Source organism: Equus asinus, chromosome 7 (assembly GCF_041296235.1).
Source record: "Equus asinus isolate D_3611 breed Donkey chromosome 7, EquAss-T2T_v2, whole genome shotgun sequence".
Lineage (NCBI taxonomy): Eukaryota > Metazoa > Chordata > Mammalia > Perissodactyla > Equidae > Equus > Equus asinus.
The window spans coordinates 58,675,508-58,695,150 of NC_091796.1; the positions used below are offsets into that span (position 1 = coordinate 58,675,508).

At 38.5% G+C, this 19,643-nt stretch overlaps 1 protein-coding gene across 5 annotated transcripts in view; it reads left to right on the forward strand.

The window, feature by feature from the left end:
- Positions 1 to 19,643, forward strand: part of PIEZO2 (piezo type mechanosensitive ion channel component 2) — a 427,346-nt gene that overhangs the window by 364,607 nt on the left and 43,096 nt on the right. For 3 of the 5 annotated variants that reach the window (XR_011504549.1, XM_070513541.1, XM_044773461.2), the window contains 6 exons: positions 399 to 488; positions 1,993 to 2,114; positions 3,173 to 3,244; positions 7,533 to 7,639; positions 12,384 to 12,498; positions 17,139 to 17,198. Coding sequence is in view for 4 of the 5 variants with exons in the window: in XM_070513541.1 (XP_070369642.1) it covers positions 399 to 488; positions 1,993 to 2,114; positions 3,173 to 3,244; positions 7,533 to 7,639; positions 12,384 to 12,498; positions 17,139 to 17,198 (566 nt within the window). In the remaining variant the exon portion in view is untranslated. Of the gene's footprint in view, positions 1 to 398; positions 489 to 1,992; positions 2,115 to 3,172; positions 3,245 to 7,532; positions 7,640 to 8,924; positions 9,024 to 12,383; positions 12,499 to 17,138; positions 17,199 to 19,643 lie in introns of all 5 variants that reach the window. The other 2 variants (XM_070513542.1, XM_070513540.1) reach the window with 2 other exon arrangements.

Here is a 19,643-nt window from a genome sequence, read left to right on the forward strand (position 1 = left end):
CCTTTCCTGCTTACTGAGTAGAAAACCAGTCTGAATTCACTCCTCCTTTCAAATGTCCCCTCACAGGACAACCATAAAAAGGTCAAGTTAGTGACCCTTCACTGAGGTGTAAGCTTCTATGGGATGTGTTGAAGAGGTTGAAGAAGTGTGTGGCCTTTAATGCCATAGAAAACACAAAGCATTTTCTTTGTGCCGACCTCCCAGGGTCGTGAGCAGCCCACTCCCTGCCAGGGGGAGGCTTGCCTTGTTGGTCCCCTGGAGGAGGCTTTGAGGCAGGACCTTGCAACACCCGCTACCAGCCAGGAGACTCCATGTTTTCTCTCCCTTTGTAATCATGCTCGAGGGACAGTGAATAACAATGATAAAACTAATTTGTTCTGTTTCTGGTTTTCCTTTAGAGGGGCGGAACTTTTCCAGGCCACAATTGTGAAGGCTGTAAAGGCCAGAATTGAGGAGGAGAAGAAGTCAATGGATCAGTTGAAGAGGCAGTAAGGATGCTTTGTGTTATTCTGCTTCTCCTTTCCTTTTATTTTTGGTTCGTGTGATCCCATTAAGCCGGCTCCCAGCTGCTGGGGAGCCTCAACTCCCTGAAAATCCCATTCAAGTTAACTTTCCCAAGTATTTGCCCTTGTGTTGGGGCGGTGGTTTATGCCCGCTAGACTGAAAACGGAAGTCTTTGGAAGAAAGATACCTGCAAAATTGTGGAAAAGGAGCCTTTGGGATAAGATGAGTCAAGTCTTAGTTCAGCTGCTTACTTTGGAAACTTGAGCAAGTCGTTCAAATTCTCTGAATTTTAATTTCCTGTTTTAAATCGGAGTTCACAATCCTGTCTGGGTTTTTATGAAGATTAAATAATTTGATGAATGAGGCAGGGTCTTGCCCAGTGCCGGGCACTTGGAGTGGACGTGCGTTACATCTGTGCGTTAAGGGAAGCAATGCAGAGTCCTCGCTTTGGAAGGAGCTGTAGAGATACTCGAATCCAGTCTCTTCAGGAAGAAGCTGATGACCCATAATATTCAATGACTTAAAATCCACAACTAACTAGAGGCAACACTAGAAATACAACCCGTATCTCCCTATAATCAATTTGAAGCCTTTGCCAGCACACCTTTCCGGAGAAGTCAAGTAAAGGACTGACTCCACCCAGGAGATTTGAGAATTCCTTTTTTTTTTTAATTAGCCCATTGAAAAAGAATTTTCCTGGAGTAAAATTTCCAGCAGTGAATGGAACTTTAGAGGATTAGTAGTGCTGTATATGTTTGGGGCCAGGTTTAAGAGCTGATGGCCATAGAACTCAGAACCTAGCTACTTTCCCCAAGAAAATGCAGACACCAGGAAATTTCCCCAAGTTTGCAAAGACAGCTTCATCTCTCTCTGACCTCATTTCCCAGCTTTGTTCCCCATGCAAAAATATTTGCCGGTACAAATTTCACTATCCCTCAGCATGGGTATTTTCACAAAGCTACGCATTATATAAAAAACACATATATAATTCAAATACAGTGTGGTATAACTGTTGCTCTTGTTGCTTCTAGCTAAATTGGGTCTAGAGAAATAACAAATTTATACCCACATTTAAAGTGTGTTCCTGATTTCCCATTAGTGAGGCCTGTTACTGTAATTTTCACTGAATTTTTCCATTTGTTTAAGAATGCGAAAGCTGGGAGAATGAAGGACTTATATTTCATAATATGCTGTGTTCAGAATGGCTGCAGTACAAGATATAAATGAACGTAAAGTACTGTGTGTCACCTTAGCATAATTATTATTGATCATATTATTGAGTAACATCTATGTAGTGCAAAATAACATGGGTATTTTTAAAAAAGCAAGGAGATACTCATTGCTAGTAAGCAACTATTCACAATTTTCAAATATTGATCACTTTGTCCATGATTTTGGCTTTATACATAAAAATAGAAACCCAACGTGCTGACCATGTGATGACTGTGGGTGTGTTCCTGGCATTGCTGCTGCTGCTTTATTTTGCAGGATGGATCGCATCAAGGCCAGACAACAGAAATACAAAAAGGGTAAGGAGAGGATGCTGAGCTTGACCCAGGAGTCAGGGGAAGGCCAAGACATCCAAAAGCTCTCTGAAGAGGATGATGAAAGTATGTGGAGACATTTCCCTCCTGTTCGAGCACCTTGACGTTGAATCATAGCATGATATTGGGCAGGGCTGTAAAATAACGTTACTTTTCATTCCGCCAATATTTTCAAAGTATTTTTTTAACTTAGAAAGTTTTACCTTCCCCTTGTGAGTGGGATAAGTTTGTTCCGTAAAGTACATAGTTAATGAATCCATGATTTTACAAGTATCGACCCTTCAGCAAGACAACTTTAATCAGCATATAAGCTAGCTTCTGTGTCACAGACATGTGTTTTTGAAGAAAATGGGTAGGAATTTGCTTAATTTGTTCCTTTACGGAATATTTCAGATATGCCGTCTACTGTTGTCTTTGATTTCTAAAATTTTATATGAAAATGAAATATGTATGCATACTTTATGTGACATCTGAATGTAGTAGTTAGGATATTATTCATTATTGTCTGTTCCAATGAAATTAAGATGAAATATATATTTATTATATCTAATTATAGATTTATTATATCCAATTAAGTTTAGAGGTCTTCTTATAGATGTTTACATGCTTTTCTATTTGAAAAGAATAAAGAAATAGTGCCTTATATTTTTCCAGTATATAGTACGTATTAATCACCAGTAAATTTATATTTTTCCAAGAATGCATTAAAATAATCACAGGAAAAATTTCTGGTTATTGGAATGTATGCATTTTAACAAATTATTTGCCACTAAATTGTTCTATAAAATGTGGATGATGCTTCTTTTCTGTTAACTCAATGGAAAATTCAATGTGAGATCGATTTTTTACAGAGAATCCCTTCTTTTTTATATTTCTTTATATGCCTCAGTTACTAAAAAGAAAGTGAAAATGTGGCATAATGTTGCTATAACACTTAGTATTTACCTTGTGAACCCGCCTGCTAATTCATGTAAACTTTTCAGAGTCAGTGTAATTCCTTTTCCTGACCCCTAATGTACTTTTGCAACTTAGCTAGATTTTGACAATTGCATTGTTGAAGCGTGGTTTTCAAAATTTGTTTTCTTGCTTTATAAGAATTAATATTTGGACGTATTTTATTTTAGGAGAAGCAGACAAACAGAAAGCCAAAGGCAAAAAAAAGCAGTGGTGGCGGCCTTGGGTCGATCATGCTTCCAGTAGGTTTCCTCAATCCTCTTACAGTTTCATCGATTCTAACCCTTATATCCTTGACCAGAATTCGGGTGTCCCCGTGACCCGTGTGTTCCATGCATGGTTTGATCCTTGTGACTTGATAGGGGGTCAGAGTGTAGGAAAATTGTGATGTAGAGGCTCTCTGAGCCCTGCGGATCAAATCTGCCAGAGGAGACAGCTGATTACCCTGCTGGCCGAAGAAAGCCAGACATGTGTCTTGCATCTTCTGAGCACCATCTCTGGGCTCAGAAAGGCAAGAAGAATGGACTGCCATGTGATCCAGTTCTGAGGTCTAGAGCTCTGCTGATACAGTCACATTTTGTGGCTGCAAACTCTTACTAAAAATGAGTTTGGGCTCCTCCCGGGCCTCTGATTTCAGGAGAAGCATATGTCCAAAGTGTCTGTGACCCTTTTTGTGAGGCACTCGGCGTGGATGCCAGGAAGCCTTCCTCCCCTCACTCCCAGAGCTTTAATTGATTTGCGTGTAAGATTTTTTGGCAATTTATTGACTATAAAAGTGAGGATAACTTAAAATGCCTTCAGTTTCTCACTCTGCCCCCTCCCCAGTTTCAAAAAGCCTCAAAAACTACACTACAGATCCAATCCCCAGCATGTGGCGTGGCCTCGGCACCACGTGCAGCTCAGCTATGACCAACACAGAGCAAATCAGAAAACAGTTTTTGAAAAGCAGAGCTTCATAGCCACATAGAATTAGTGCGTTTCTCTCCTGATCATAAAAAAAAAGAGGAATTAGGGAATTTCATGGCTAAATTTGTTCTGCTTAGCAAAGGAAATATCACTCATTATTGGCCAATGTTATTATAATGGAATGATCCCTTTCAATTTAACCGTTCTTAATTTTTTTAGAATATGAATAATCATTAATTATTTTGCAAATTAATTGTAATGTCTTCAGTCTTTTATGTCTTATACTATGTCTTGATAACTATAGCTAATGCAATTAGATAAAGGTTGGCACCAAGGCCCATAACACCACACGATGATGCGAGCGCCTCTACTAATAGGATATTCAGAATCACTAGAAGGTCAAATCAGTCAGGGTCTTTTCTCCTATCTAGTTCTTAATGTCACCTAGATCTGGCATTGGCCTCTCTCACCCAATAAATAATTTTCTAAAATCAGCAAGCCAACTGAGTAAAGCAATATTCAAAATTTGCTCAGTATACCTGGATGTAATTAAATTTAACCCAAATATTGAATTTTGGCATTATGGCCAAAAAAAATCCATGAGTTATGAAGAGTTTCATTTCATTTGATGTTCATGTCAAAAGACAAGAATTCAAGTCGAAATTTTGCGTGACTCTAATTTGTTGTCCATTGGCATGTTGGTCATGCTAATGATCTGATAATGCAGTGCACTAGCTGTCTATTTCTATCAAGTCACAAGTAAACTATGCCTGTCTTTCTGTTTTAAGGGCCCTTTGCTGGTTTAGAGAGACCTATCCATTTTCAAAATTATGTTACTGAATGTTTTGTACCTTCACCTGGAGTAAATTCCCATCACAATTGTTGTGGTTGTCTTTCCTTTTCTCACCTGAACGTTGCATTTTGGAAGGAATTGGATATGGTCTTTGATAATCATCTTACAAGTTGGTAATACTTTAGAGAACTTCCTATAAGGGTTATTGACTTTAGATTTTCTGATTCATTTCACCCTCATTATATCAAGTTCTTGAAGACTGATACCAGACTAAATGTGCCTTGTTATAATACCTTATGGGGCAATAATGCAGGAATGTGTGTAATTCATAGCTTGGAATCAGATTCTGACAGTAGTGTTAAAATTTTTCTACAAAATGTATTTCCTTTTATAAGTTTGTGAGGAAAGGAAAGGAATGAATATGTGGTTTATTTTCTAGACTATGACAAGTTCCAAAACTTATCATTAGATCTAGAAGCACTTTATTAAAAGCCCTTATCCTGATCTCTTGAGTCACTGGGCTTTTAAATAGATATTTCTTAGAGGTGCTGAGCATAAGAGTAAGTGTAGTTGGAATACCCTTGAGTAAGTCAATTGACAATATAACGATGTTGCTATGTTGTTCATGTTATTAGTAAGCATTCAAGATCTTATCGTCATCTGTAGGTGACAGATCTCCCACTTCCATCCCTATGTGCACACATGCGATTGCATTATTGCTGTTCAATGATACCTTCCACTCCAGAGCCGTTCGTCTCCAGGTCAATTCAGTACTGCCTACATCAACACCAAGTCTTACTTTACTGTTAAATATCTGAAAAAAAGGGCCAAGTTTCTGTGCATACAGGTGGTGGGACTTTGAAAGTTGTTTTCACACTCAGTTCTCAGCAACAGCATCAACATCCATGACATATGTAGGGACACAGGCTGGAGGCAGGATCTCTGTCTGAACTAACAAATGTATATGTAAGAGCTTCTGTACTTATTATTAGCAGACAGCACTAAAGAAAATATTGTCTATTACTTTCTTGGTCTCATTTCAATAACATTTTATAAAGGAATAGGAGACTTTTATCATCTTTTTTTTAATGTGTTAATTCGATTTCTCACATACAAATTGCTAAAGTTTTTTAAATGATAAAATCAATGTTATACTACTTGAGATGAAAACTGGGCTTACAGTGTCCGCATGAATAAAGTTACAGAAGGTATGATTGAACACATTTAAGCTATTGTTGATTTTAGAGCCTATAATGAGGGTAAAATGCTCAATCTTGTAACACTCTGTTTTTACCAAATGACCATGTGACATAGAGTCCATGCGACTTTCCTGCAAATCTCTGAGCTTATGTGAAGGCGTTACTTTAACGGGCTTCCTCACTGTCAAACGTAATGCTGTGACTTTGGTTTGTTCTCGCTTATTCTTACCTTATGTTGTATTGCATTTATTTCCTCAGGCCTGGGTTCAGTACTCTGAGCCCGGTTCTTTCTTCAAAGTAAAAATGACAGACGACAGTGCTTCTGTTCAAGGATATAAGGCCCAATTCATTCACTCTGCCTCTTCAGGAATGGAGGCTGCACATATGTCTGAAGTCGTGGGCGAAATTCCTGACCTTTTGACCATGTTTAGTGATATTGAAGCGACTAACTTTAAACAAGCCGAGGTTTTCCATTACTTTACAATGTATAGGTCCAACCTGACAACTGAAGACACCCTGTTAGTCATCCAAAAGATACCTCAGCATTTGAAAACTTGAATGTAACTTGAAAACATGAGTATGTTTTCATGCAATAGTGGTACAGTTCTTATAGCATCAGAAATGTATATGCTGGGTCTCTTTTCTCTGGCAACTTAAAGTAATGATCAAAATGATAAATATTTGATTCTCAAAATTCTTTAAATCTCTGGACATTTCAGCTCTCTCTGTTTCCAACTCTTAACACAGCAGTATGTTCTGCAGGGAAAATGTCAGGCAAGGCAAGGTGGTCCATACTGTTTGTGCTCTGTGTCTTATGGTCAGTACAGTTCTCCTCAAATTTTAGAAGCAACTGGGGAGCTCCTGGTTGACCAGAAGCCCAACAGTGGTAAAGAGTATGGACGCTGTCGGCCGTGCCTCAGTCTGTCCCATGCTACGCGTAGAAACAGCCAGAGTGGTGGTGGTGGTGGTGGTGTTTTTGTGGTTGTATTTTTTTTATGTTACCTACCCATTTCCTCTTAATGGAAATGTGTGATTTTTTAAAAAACTCTTTCAAATATCTTGCCATGTGTGTTATGTCCCTTGTGTCACATGTGGAGAAGCGAGGTCTGCACAGTATAAAGTGAAGTAGAAAGTTGGTGACACTGATTCTTGGTCCTGAATCATCCAGATTGGCTTTTCTACAACATTTTGGACCCACTCAGACAACACCAAATTCTCCTATTCACTTCGGCCTTGTCTAAAGGACCAAAATTTCTGAATTGTGAAACAATAATAATTTTCAGTTATTTTGGCTGTCTTGGTAACAAAACTGGTTGCTGCAGAGTTGACCTGATGCATCTGTGTAAAATTTACAATGAAGAAGGAGGAAAATGCCAGATGCGCCTGGTAATAGCCAGTTCTCTTACGTGGCATAGACAAGGCCTCGTGCTGTGTAGACCCAGTCATGCCGATACCACATAGTGTTAGCCAGAATGAGTTCTCTTCATCTCTTGTTTTTTCCTCCCTGCCAACATTTCTTGCTGTGGTCCCTTTGTGGACAATTTGTGTATCTTTGGGGGGGCATTTCATTAATAAGCCCCCAATTATCTCATATCGCTTTCAAGAAATAAGAAAATATTTTGTTTTGCTCAGTGGTCAGGAGTGGAGATTATTATTTGTTTGAAACGGATAGTGAAGAAGAGGAAGAGGAAGAATTTAAAAAGGAAGAAGAAGAGCCTCCAAGAAGGTCGGCCTTCCAGGTAATGACAGGGTTGGGGAAATCACGTGCTTTACTCGTTGGAAGACTTTTTCTCTGTGACAAACCTTAATTGCAGGCCTAGACTTCTTCTGCCATGTTCGTATGTGATATAGCTCCCAGAAGCTTCTAATTTACATCTGAAGTTGTTTATTTCTCCTTAAAGTGTAATGCTGCTTGCTCTCAGCATTGTCATACTTACCGCCGTGCAAGTACGATGTTCCAGTCAGGTCTTCATTCACTGGCATCAAAACATTTTCTGATGCTATAAACAAAAAATAAAGCTTCCTTGGGCGAACTTTATTTTTCTGTTGCAGCTAAAAGTGAAGAAGACTTCTGTGGCATTGCTTTGGATTGCTTGAGTGGACTTAGATTTTGATAAGTGAAATTGCTGGTCATGAAAAAAAAAATACTTGCTTCATTTTGAAATAAATGGTCATTTAAATGTTGCCTCAAATTTTCAAAATCAGTTTCATTTGTATTTCTAAAGATTTGAGAATTTATGGGAATAATGAAAATATCTAGCACAGTTCAGATCTTTTCAGCTTAACTGCCTTTCTTTTTCAGAATCTGCCGTATCATTTTCAGCTGTATGACTTACCAGTCTAATATAATGTAGCCGGTGAATATGTAATTAACACTTGTTAAAGAGGAGGCTTTGTCAGTAGAGTTACGTATGGCATGAAAGCATGGTATATATTTCTCTTATCAAGGAGCCCCCTCCTAGGACTGGTGTTTCCCATTAGTTGTACTACAAGGCACATAGAATGATGTCTATCAGCTACATGATGTGTCCATGCTAAGCCACTGTCACTTGCTGGCCAGGTCTTCTCAAGCTGGCAGGTTACATCCACCCCATCTTCCCAGTGAAATGGAAGAACTTAATTATCCACGGGGACACCTCGCTCTGGTGCTTTCTCACTGGCTCCATTGCTACCTGTGTGTGTTTCTTGATGACTGTGTCTGTGTGCTTGTGTGTGGCTGGCTTGTCAAATACTAATGAGTTAACTTGTTTATTTTTATTCTAATGAATTTTTTTCTAACCATCACTCATCATGCAGCAAAGGAGAGAACATGATCATCTTCACCATATGGATTACAAGCAATGATTGACTGTATTCTTTATTCCTAACTTACAAGCAGAGCACAATTTATTCTAGCTTTCAATGATTGGCACATTTTAACCTAGTTGATGTAACTGTAGAGACAAACTCATACTGACGTCATATATTAAATTATTAGTTTTTGGTTTTTTTCTACTAATCCCTCTTGCTTTGTCCTTCTTTTAGAGAGCTATTGGGAAGTTTGCATCAGCCATTTTAGCCTTGCCAAAGTCTGTCATTAAACTTCCCAAAACTATTCTTCAGTATTTAATCAGAGCTGCAAAGGTATTTGATGTTTTACTGGTGTGTGGTGTGTGGCCCTCCGCTCCGTAGAACGTTAGACAAGCAGATCCCCGTTGTCCTGTGTCTGCATTTTCCCTGTTCTATAGATCGCTCAGTGAAGGAATTATAATAATTTACAGTATTAGGCAAACCGTTCCAAAAAGAGTTCTGAAAAGCCAAATTTCTTATTTGATTCTAGTTTTTCGGTTGACACCAGAGCCTATCAAAAAATAGAAAGAGAAAATGCAGATACACATACTTTCTGTCCGTCTCATAGTTTTGCCTAAATCACATCTCATTTTAAAAGGGTCACATCTGGTTGCATGCATCAGTTACGATGTGTAAAAAGTATGATAAATTTTCTCAGAAAGCTGGTAAAATTACGAATACACAAACGAAAGACTCGTTTCTCTCCAGAGATCTTTTTGGCTTCCATTTACCATTCTGAATTCACCCAGTGCCTTACGGGCCGTGCTGCTGTGCACAATCTGTGTGCCCCTCCCCGCACGCCCTCGGTTATAGTGCTGAGGAAACTGTTGAAAGATTATTTCTTAATGAATCTAATGCCCAAAAGAAATTATCTAGCTACCTATGTGTAATCTCTTCATTACTGAAAATCATAAATAATGAATTACTATTCTTGTGTTTTGTGGAAAGCTGCTTCTCCTGACTTAATCTGGGGCAGACACTGAAACTCTGAGGTCTTCATGCTCCTCAGGTGTTAAGCAGGTGGTTTGGATAGTGAGGGGGACCAGGGCTTCTCACAGTTTACCTGAGGTTTTATTTAAATGCAGGTTATTTAAATTCAGCAGCTCCAGTGGGACCAGAAATTCTGTCTCTCTCTCTGGCTCCCAGGTCCACCCTGAGCAGCGCGGTCCAGACCGCTAGCTTCCTTCCTTCTTGAAATGCCAGGCTTCTGGTGTTCACTGTGATATTCACTGTTACCACTGCCCCAGAACCCTTTTTCTTTTTCGTTTTATGACTACCATATGAGTCTCTCCATTCATCTTTGATAATTCGTGTGAAAGATTGCAGTGGAATTATCCTCCATCTTACTTTTAAAAAAATCCTCCAGACAACATAAAGAAAGTCCTGGATTACACCTGAATCAAAGGACAGTTTATAAAACTTAACCATTTTCAGTTAAGGATCACCACTTCAATAAAGTTCTCTCCTGTTTTAAAAATTAAATACTTTTTGCATAATAAGTTTTCAGTAAAATGAATCCCATTTTTCCCTAATATATATGATAGCATTTAAGATAAAGGTGGGAATACATGATAGTGGCAGTTTGGAGAAGCCAAAGGTCATTTATGTACATTTTTATGCATTTTTCTACTTATTCTTACTAGTACATGTGTTTAATCCCCAGAGAAACTCATAAAATTAGATGATAGTTACAGTTGCAATCTAAGAATTGAAAAGTTTCAGTAAAGATCCTCCATTTCTTGACTCAGTAAGAATTGGGATATTTACTCTTATTCCTTCATTATCAACGTTTTCCTGAAACAGTCAGACTGACCCTGGAACTATAAAACGTTTGTATTTCCAAACATCAACATTAAGATAATTTGCCTACAAATAAGGACTTGTCATAAGAGTCCCTCGCCCCCCCCCCCCCCGACCCCTTTACTCCTCTTACTTGCATCATCTAAATTCTCATCTCAACAAGAAAGCACGGATGGACTTAATCATTTAGGGATCATATATAGAACCAGGAGCTCCCTTTCAATAAGACAAATTTTTCTGGCACTCACCCTTTCTACAAGACCTCTTCATTTCTATCCTAAACATCCTCTTCTCTCTCTCCTTCTCACCCTCCCTCCCAGTGATTTCATTTTTCTTCAGAGCAAAAGAATTCCTCCAATTTGCACTCCTGTTATATTCACAAATGCTGAATTACACTTTTATTTTCTATTTTTGGCATTCTTGCATTATCTAAAAGCAAGAGTATAATAACACTTTTTTTTAAAGAAAATGTCATTGTATGTTGCTCTTAAGCCTGAAAATTTCTTATATTTAGCCATTCAGTTTTTTTAAAGAATCAATATTTTGCTAAAGTGAATTTGCTTATTAGTGTGCCAAACCTCAGAGATATTCTTGATAGAATTCCCGATTAACATGCTCAATGTCTAGACATTTACCATGAATTCCCTGATTTGGTGTTTCTCCTTCAAATTCCAGTTCATCTTCACATTTTTCAAAGTATGTTTTTGGCATAAAATAGGATAATTTTTTTGCCTCGTGGGTTTGTTATTCAGAAATGATACAAGTGTTACATGGTTAATTGCCCATAAGATTCAGATTTCAACCAGTGAGAAAAAAAAAGGAATGTTCTTTCTGGGTAACCTATGACCTTTGCATTTCCCTCTATGCAAAAGTTGAATCCCTCTTTATTCTTACTGACATCCCACTGCCAGTGGTTTGCTTACACTGTGTTTTTCAAAGATTTCAGAAATCTGAAAATAATATAGAATCTGGGTTTACAAGCACCCCCACGAAACATTCCTTTCACTTTATCATCATAGTAGAAAACCCAGCTTCCCTGAGATGCAGGTGTGTTTGTGGGTGCATGAGGAGCATGTCTGCTTGGCTTCGTGATCACAGATGGCTGACTTTGTACATCCAGGTTTTCTTTGCGTTCATCCTGCATGACTTGGGAGGCTGTTGGTGGGGGGCTGTTCAAAATTGCTCTGTCGTGGTTATTGGTCGTAATATACTAATGCAACTATATTTCAGCTCTTGAATGAAAATGACAAAAGGCAACCAAAAGCACCATAGTTTTCCTTCTATACCATTCTGGAATAACTCTTTAACCTTAAAATCACATTTTTTTCCTTTCCAAATCTAATCAATCTACAAAGCCCTTTCTCAAGTTACTGGTAATAGCTGTTATTCACAAGAGAGAGTGTCAAATATACAAAACTGTTTTCCCAAAGTAAATGAGTAAAACATGTTATTGTGTTTTTGACTCAAAGTTTATTCGCAATGAGAGAAAACTATTCAATTTTTACTTAGCGAGGCTTCCCGTTTATTCCTATTGTGTGTGATGCAAGAGAATCAGTAACTAAGTCTCACAAAGGGTGGTGTCTGCGAGGACATTTGTTATTCTCAGAGCATCTCATGATTACCTGTGATAGTGAATGAAACCTATTCCTACAACACTGTTTGCATATTTTATTTCATGATAATGGGAATAGCACAGGCCAGCTCAGAATACTGAGGATGCGGGAGAGGGGTATTTAGTTTGTACTGGGAGAAAAAAAACATATTTCTGAAAGTCAGGAAGCTTGGTGTTGGTTCCTTTTCTTTTAATTCAAACTATTAAAAAAAACAGAAAATAATTGAACTTTACCCCTTCAGTTTGTTTATCAAGCCTGGATTACTGACCCTAAAACAGCACTCCGTCAGAGGCGCAAAGAGAAAAAAAGATCTGCAAGAGAAGGTCAGAAACGAAGGAGAAAGGGATCTGGGGAGGGTGAGTGTCACGTGGGTGCAGCAGCCGCTCGCCAGCACCCCCATTTCATTTCTGTGGCCCTCGACTACAAAAGAGGAACTGCAAAGACAGAAGCTTTGGAGGAATGAAATTCCTAACTTCTAAAGAGTGCAAAGGGTTTTACCTGTACTTAATTGCTCGTGTCCCACACTTAGAATACATTAAAACCTGAAATTAAGATGCATTTCATGAAGTGGGAAGAGAGGGGGCAAAATAAACCCAAAGAAAGTAGAAAGAAAAAATTAATTTTTTAGGTAAATACTGTCATAGAAAAGAAATACAAGACCAAATCATTAAGTGAAAAGCTGTTCTTGGAAAAAGCTACTAAGAAAGATGAACCTTTGAAACTTTGATCAAGAAAAAAAGGGAAGGCACACTTAGACAGTGATCAGGAACCAGAAATGGAACACAACTACCAATGCCACATGCAACATGATACCGAAACACTGGAAAACATACAATTGGGACACATTTCTCAGGGTGAAATCATTTCAAACCACAGCGAAACACAGCAAAAGCAAAGTTTAAGTACAAGTGGGGCACTAAAGAAAAATATTTTCATTATATATATCAGACTAAAGGTTAATAATCTGGATATACTACAAACTCCCAAAAATCAGTAAAAGAAGAATTGTACCCAATAGATGAATGGATATGAAAAACAATTCGCAGATCAGAAAATAGAAATGGCCAAAAAGTGGTCACCTTCACTAATAATACAAGAAACATAAACTAAATATTTTGACATATTATTTTTTTACCTATCAGATTGGCAAGAACCGAAACATTTGATAATATCGCTGTTTGGAGCTAGTAGGAAGATAGCTGTTTGCAAACACTGTGAGCAGTGTTATAAAGTAGGACATCCACTTTGAAGGATAATGAGTCAGTATCTCGAACATTTTAAATGTACGTGTCCTACTACAGATCTGTCCCACTTTTAGGTATGTGGCTTAACCTCAAGCAGTGTTTGCACATGTGCACAAGAATCTATGTCCCAGAACATTCACCAAACATTATTTGTTAATAACAAAAATTTGGAAACATCCTAAACGCTCACATAAAGAAGAGTAAGTAAATTATGTTTCCAATATATTATAGAGTGCTACTCTAGTTTAAAAAGTGAGATGGGTTACTTTGAACTGACTTGGAGGAGAATTCCTGATGTATTGTTGAAGGAAAAGCATTATGTTGCAAAATGGCATGCACATTATGAAACCATTTAGGAAACAAAGGAAACCAAAGTATCTCATGACAATATTTTGCATTTTTAATGGGTTCATATAATAGTGTATAAGTGGGAGAGAAATATGAGGAAGAATATTTAGCAAATTAGTAACAGTGGTTACTTCTTGGGGTAGGGGTAGGGAGACTGAGATTAAGAGGCATGCTTAAAGGGAATTTTAGGCTTATCTGCTATATTTTGGATCTTTACAAGGAAGACATACAGATAGATGCCTTGTGAAATTAAAAATCTATTCCAAAAATAAAAGAAAAGGAAAATATAATTTCTAATGGAGCTTTAATTGCAAAACCTCTCTCCTTTTTGACCGTTCTGCTCCCTGCTACCTCCTGGTAACTTTAATTTTATTCTACCTTATTGGCTTGAAAAGACAAAATTAAGACACAGCTGATGTAACAAGTCAAGCAGTAAAGAAGTAGATGCGCAAGCTGCCTTGGAAACACAGCCCCGGAGGCGCCAAGTCCTCACACCATGTGGTGCTCACTTCCGTACCTTACTGGCGTGCATACATATGTGTGTGCAGGCATGGTGTCCTTTGTTTGTCTTTCAGAAATGAGTTCATGCTGTACAAAGTACTATTGCATGTCCATTAGCAGTGTATCGTGAACGTTTCTCCAATTAAGCATTCATAAAACTGGATCATTCTTTTTTAATAGCTGCAAAATATTCTATAATATGGGTATGAATAAGTGCATAATTTACTCAACTATTCCATCACAATGGACATAAAGTTTGCTGGCAGATTTTTGCCAGTGAACAATGCTAGCATAGATATCCTTGCACAAAAATTTGTAAATAGTCCTACGTGTGTGTGTATTTAAATGCATAGCAAAATGACAAGAAGAACATGCATTTTCCTCAGAATAGATGATCAAAAGTGAGATTACTGGGTTAAAGGGTCTGCCTTTTTTTACTTTAATAGATAGTTTCCTACAGGTTTTAGTAATTTACTCTCCAATACGTAAGATACAGGAGTGTCCATTTCCCTGTAGCTTTATCCCAAAGGGTATTATTACTGTTTTTATAGCTTGTCTTTCTTGGGGATGATAAACGGCTTTTATTTTCATTTGAATTTTTCTAATGAGACTTAACATTTTTTATTCTCTTGATAATTTGTACTTCTAAATCTAAGATTTAAACACTTTTATCATTTTCTGTAATATCGTTTTGTTGGGTTGTTTGTCCTTATTAATCTAAGGAATAGTTATATGTTCGGGATATTATCCTTTTTTCATGTCTTACAATTACGTTTAACAACCCAATGCTTATCTTTTGATTTGGTTTATGGAGTATGTTATCTAAAGAATCCTTAATTTTTTCTGATGTCAAGTAGGCTACATTTCTCTTGTGGTTTCCAGGTTTCCGTCTTGCTTAAGAAAGTCCTCCCTCCAGATATTATGCTAATGTTTTCCTATATTTCCTCCTAATTTTACTTACATTTTGAATCTTGTATATTTCATGAAGTGGAGACCTAGTTTGTTTACTTTTAGATGGATAGACAATTATGCTATCCTTGTTTATTAAATGATTCTTCCTTTTTCTATTGCATTTAAATGCTGCCTTTGTCAATATTAGGCTCACATTTATTCTCATGTATGTTTCTGGACTCTGTGTTCTGATCCACTGTCCTATTACTGCTCTGGGTGTGTCATCTGTATTTGAGTCCAGTAGCTATAGAGTTAGTTTTAAAATTTAGTTCCAAACTCCCCTCACTAACCATTTTTCTTTCCAAAATTGTGTTTGCTATTCTCAGACATTTGTTCTTCCAAAATTATTTGACCAGTTCTAAAACTGTCCTCTAGTCATCTTATAAATATCTCATTCCTCTGTATCATGAAAACTATTTCAGGTGCAGGTGCACCACTGTTTACCTACAGATCAAAGGCAGCAATAATTCAATGATATTGGGACTGAAATAAATGTTTATTTAATCCTTTAATAAATATTTATTCAGCACCTTCTTGGTACAAGGCATCAGCTCTTCTCCGTCTCTTGTGGACAGATGAAGCTCGTAGATTCTGTCCTTCCCAGGAGCCAGGCGCTGATGTAAGCGCTCTCTGTATGGGAACTCATTTGATCCTCACAACAGCATAGGGGCATTTTATTCTCCCGGCCCTACAGGGATGAGGAAAGGAGGTTCCTCAGGGGGAAGCCACTGCCTCAGGTCACACAGCCATTCAGTGAGCCGTGGGCCTCAAATTCATACCAGGCGTCCTGGCTCTCGACCCTTCTATCTTAACCAGTAGGGAACACAAGTATAAGGAAAAAAATCTCTAATGAAGGAAACTACAAAGTTCCACTTGAAAAGTAAGATGAAATAGCGTGGGACCAGAGAGAGAAAAGATTACTGGTAGCCACGAGTGTAAAGGAGTGCAATTCTTCATGAAAAAGATAGCATTTGAATAGAGCCTGGCCCAAGAAAGCAAGACCAGGTATGAAAAACAAAGAGTCGCTCAGCTTAGCTGGTGAAGACAGATGAGAGACAGAGTAGAAAATAGCACAGCAGGAAATAAGTCTGGGAAGATTAACTGGAATCAGATTGTGAATGGTTTTAGATAGTGTTACCAGATAACTTCAAGAAGCCCAGTTAAATTTGACTTTTTTAGATAAACAACAAATAATTTTTTAGCTTAAGTATAATGTGGGCATATTGCATGGAACTTACTTATACTAAAAAATTATTTGTTGTTTATCTTAAATTCAAATTTAATTGGGTGTCCTGAATTTTTCTTTGCTAGATATGACAACCTTAGCCTCAAATAAGAAGCTAAAAAATAAAATGAAACTTTATGATGCCATTTTAGGGAGTGACAAACTAAAATCTGTAACGTTATCCCAAGTTATTCAAAATTAAAATTTCATAGTTTGTATCAGGAGTTGGCACACTTTTTCTGTAAAGGGCCAGATAGTAAATATTTTAAGTTTTACAGGCCATAAGTCTGTGTTGCAACTCAACTCTGCCATTGTTGGGTGAAAGCAGTCACTGACAATATGTAAACAAATGGTGTGGCTCTGCTCCTCCATTAAAATTTGAATTCGTATGATTTTCACAAGTACGAAACGTTATTCTTTTTTAGATTTTTTTTAACTGTTAAAAATATAAAAACCATTCTGAACTCACGGTCCCTTTAACAACAGGAAAGTGACAAGATCTGACCAGCGGATTATAGCTTATCACCCCAGTGTACATGATTCTTGTTCAAGAATAGAGTAAAGATAATCTGAAAGCTATGAATTCTTACAACTTTCCCCCAGGAACTCCTAAATAGGCAGAATGCCCTAGATTAATTATGAAATCTCTTTTAATCCAGGAGAGTAGTGTTGGTGTTCAATTTACCTTAAAAGGATCTAACTCATGTTTGTTGAACACATTTGGCAGGTCCTGTGGAGTGGGAAGATCGAGAGGATGAACCAGTCAAAAAGAAATCTGATGGCCCAGGTAACAAATGAGGACAAATACGACTGGGGCTGTTTGACAATGACACTTGCCCGATGGCATGTAGTGGAAGGGTGCCTAAGAATGATCAAATACCGTTTCTGGACCACCACGAAATAATCAGTGTCCCTTGAAATCTCCTCTCTAGGAGGGTTTCAGGTGACTCCCCCAAGTAGATCTGACCTTCACTGTGGGATTAGAGTTGGTTTGTAAATTCCTTTATCCAAGTACCTATGAAAAGGGGTTTTAGGGAGAAAATCAGAAATGTCTCATGGAAGCCATCAGAAGAAAGGCACAAAAAATATTGACAATTAATTTTAAAGAGCAGAAAGAAGGAGTTAAATGAGAGCTAAGTACAGTTGGGGAAGTGAGAGGTCCTTTAGAAGCTTGAGCCAACCTCCTCATTTTATGAGGGGAAAACCAAATCCCAGTGAGTTTGCTCAGGATCCCACAGCGGCTAAGTGACGGAGCCGGGGACAGAATCGCTGTCTTCTCACTCTCAGCCCTGTCCCAGAGCCCTTTGGGCTTCACGCAGTATGTGTTGGGAGGAAGACTTATCCATGCAGGAAAAAACAAAGGCAAAACAAAAGCTTCCAAATGGAATGAACTTAAATGCCTCTCTAGTTGCACAGATATGCTGGCTCCTCTGTCTCCTGGGGTCCGAACGCCTGTGACCATCATCTATCAGCAGGCAAGATTTTTGGGCTCTTGCTCTGGACACAGTGCTTCCGAGGAAGCCATCTGCTGGCACAAAATGAGGCTGTCTAACACCATGTGTGGCACAATTCTTAAACCTGGCCTCCATTTCCAGATAATTTGACTCACATGTATGCAGAGCCAGATATTCTATAATTGCTGCAAAGTTTTATACAATAATAGTGGCTGACACTTTAAATGACACATCTTCTTGGCCAGGTACTTTTCCAAGAGCTTTAGGCTCATTAACTTGTTTAACACCCTCAAAAACCTCCTCCCCATTTAACAGATAAGAAACTGAGGCCGAGGAATATTAGCTGACTTTCCCAAGTCTACACAACCACTAAGGGGTAGAGTTGGGATTTGAACCCAAGGAGTCTGAATCCACAGTCTATGCTGTTAACCACTAGACCCCACTGCCTCTATGGTTAAAAAATAAATTAAAATAAAATCCTAATTTCACCTGTGAGTTTGTGATCATCCAAGTTAACAAAGTGCATGTTATGTGTGTCTCCAACATGGCGATTTTAGTTTTACCATCAAGACCACCATAAGCAAAACTGTGAGATAAGTGTTTATCTTTACCACCTATAAGAAAATAATTGTGAATATGAGAAAAACAATTAAGTTGTCAAAAATACAAGATGCCACTAAAATTTGTTAATAAGTGTAACTCCAAGTCCTCCAGCCTCCAGGGGCCAAACTTTCCTTTTATGTCTGCACAAAACAGCTAGAGGGTCTATCCAGACTCCTGTGGGAAATGCATACCTTACACAAGATTGAAGCGAGAACAGCGGTGTGGGGTCAAAAGAGAAGTTCAGGTGGTCCTCCCTTGCTCAGAGTTGCTCTTCTGTGGGACCTGCAGCTCCTCACTCCATCCGGCTTCGTGTAGCAGCTGTTGCCTTCCCGGGCTTCTTTGCTCAACAAAGGATACTCTTTCGTGTACCTACTTCCTGAAGTACACCTCATGTGTGACTGTTAGGTGTGACACAGTTTTACAGAGGTTTGGGGGACAATGGGGTAGTGACAGCACAGCACAGACAACTTCACAGGGAAAGTCAGCCATCACTCTCCCACCTGAGCAGATCTCTCACCAGCTGCTTCCCCGGGGGCCTGGGGTCACCGCCGGGAGGCTCAGGGACCCTTCTCACTAGATGGTTCCCTCATCTCCTTTTGCAGATTCTCATCTTTCTTCTCCAGGTACCAGCTGGCAACTCCAAGATTCCTGTTCCTTCAGTAGGTGAACTGTTCAACTCTTCTTTGTCTGTACCTTACCCATCTGGACTCTGTTTGGAGGCCATCCCATTCATAGCTAAACTTCCCTTTAATGATTTTCCTTTTGAAAAGAGCAAACCTTTAACTTGAGAGACATTCTGCCTTCCTTGTAGGCCCCTCAATTCACAAATAATTTTTTTTTCCCCATTACGAAGTCAAACTCTGATTCACACTGTGGTGTCTAAAGTAGAGAAAGAAGGAGGGTTAGCAAAGAGCAGGGGAGAGTCAGTCAATGGTCTATCTGATTACACCAGATCAGAGGTCAGGAAGCTGTACCATGCTGGGCCTAATCCCGTCTGCCACCTGTTCTTTATAAGGCTTGTTATCTAAGGATGGCTTTTATATTTCTTAATGGCTGAAAAAAAGGCAAAAGAAGAAGAGTATTTCACGATATATGAAAATTATGAGATTCGAATTTCAGTGTCCATAAATAAAGTTTTATTGGAAACCCAGCCATGCCCATTCATAGACAATTCA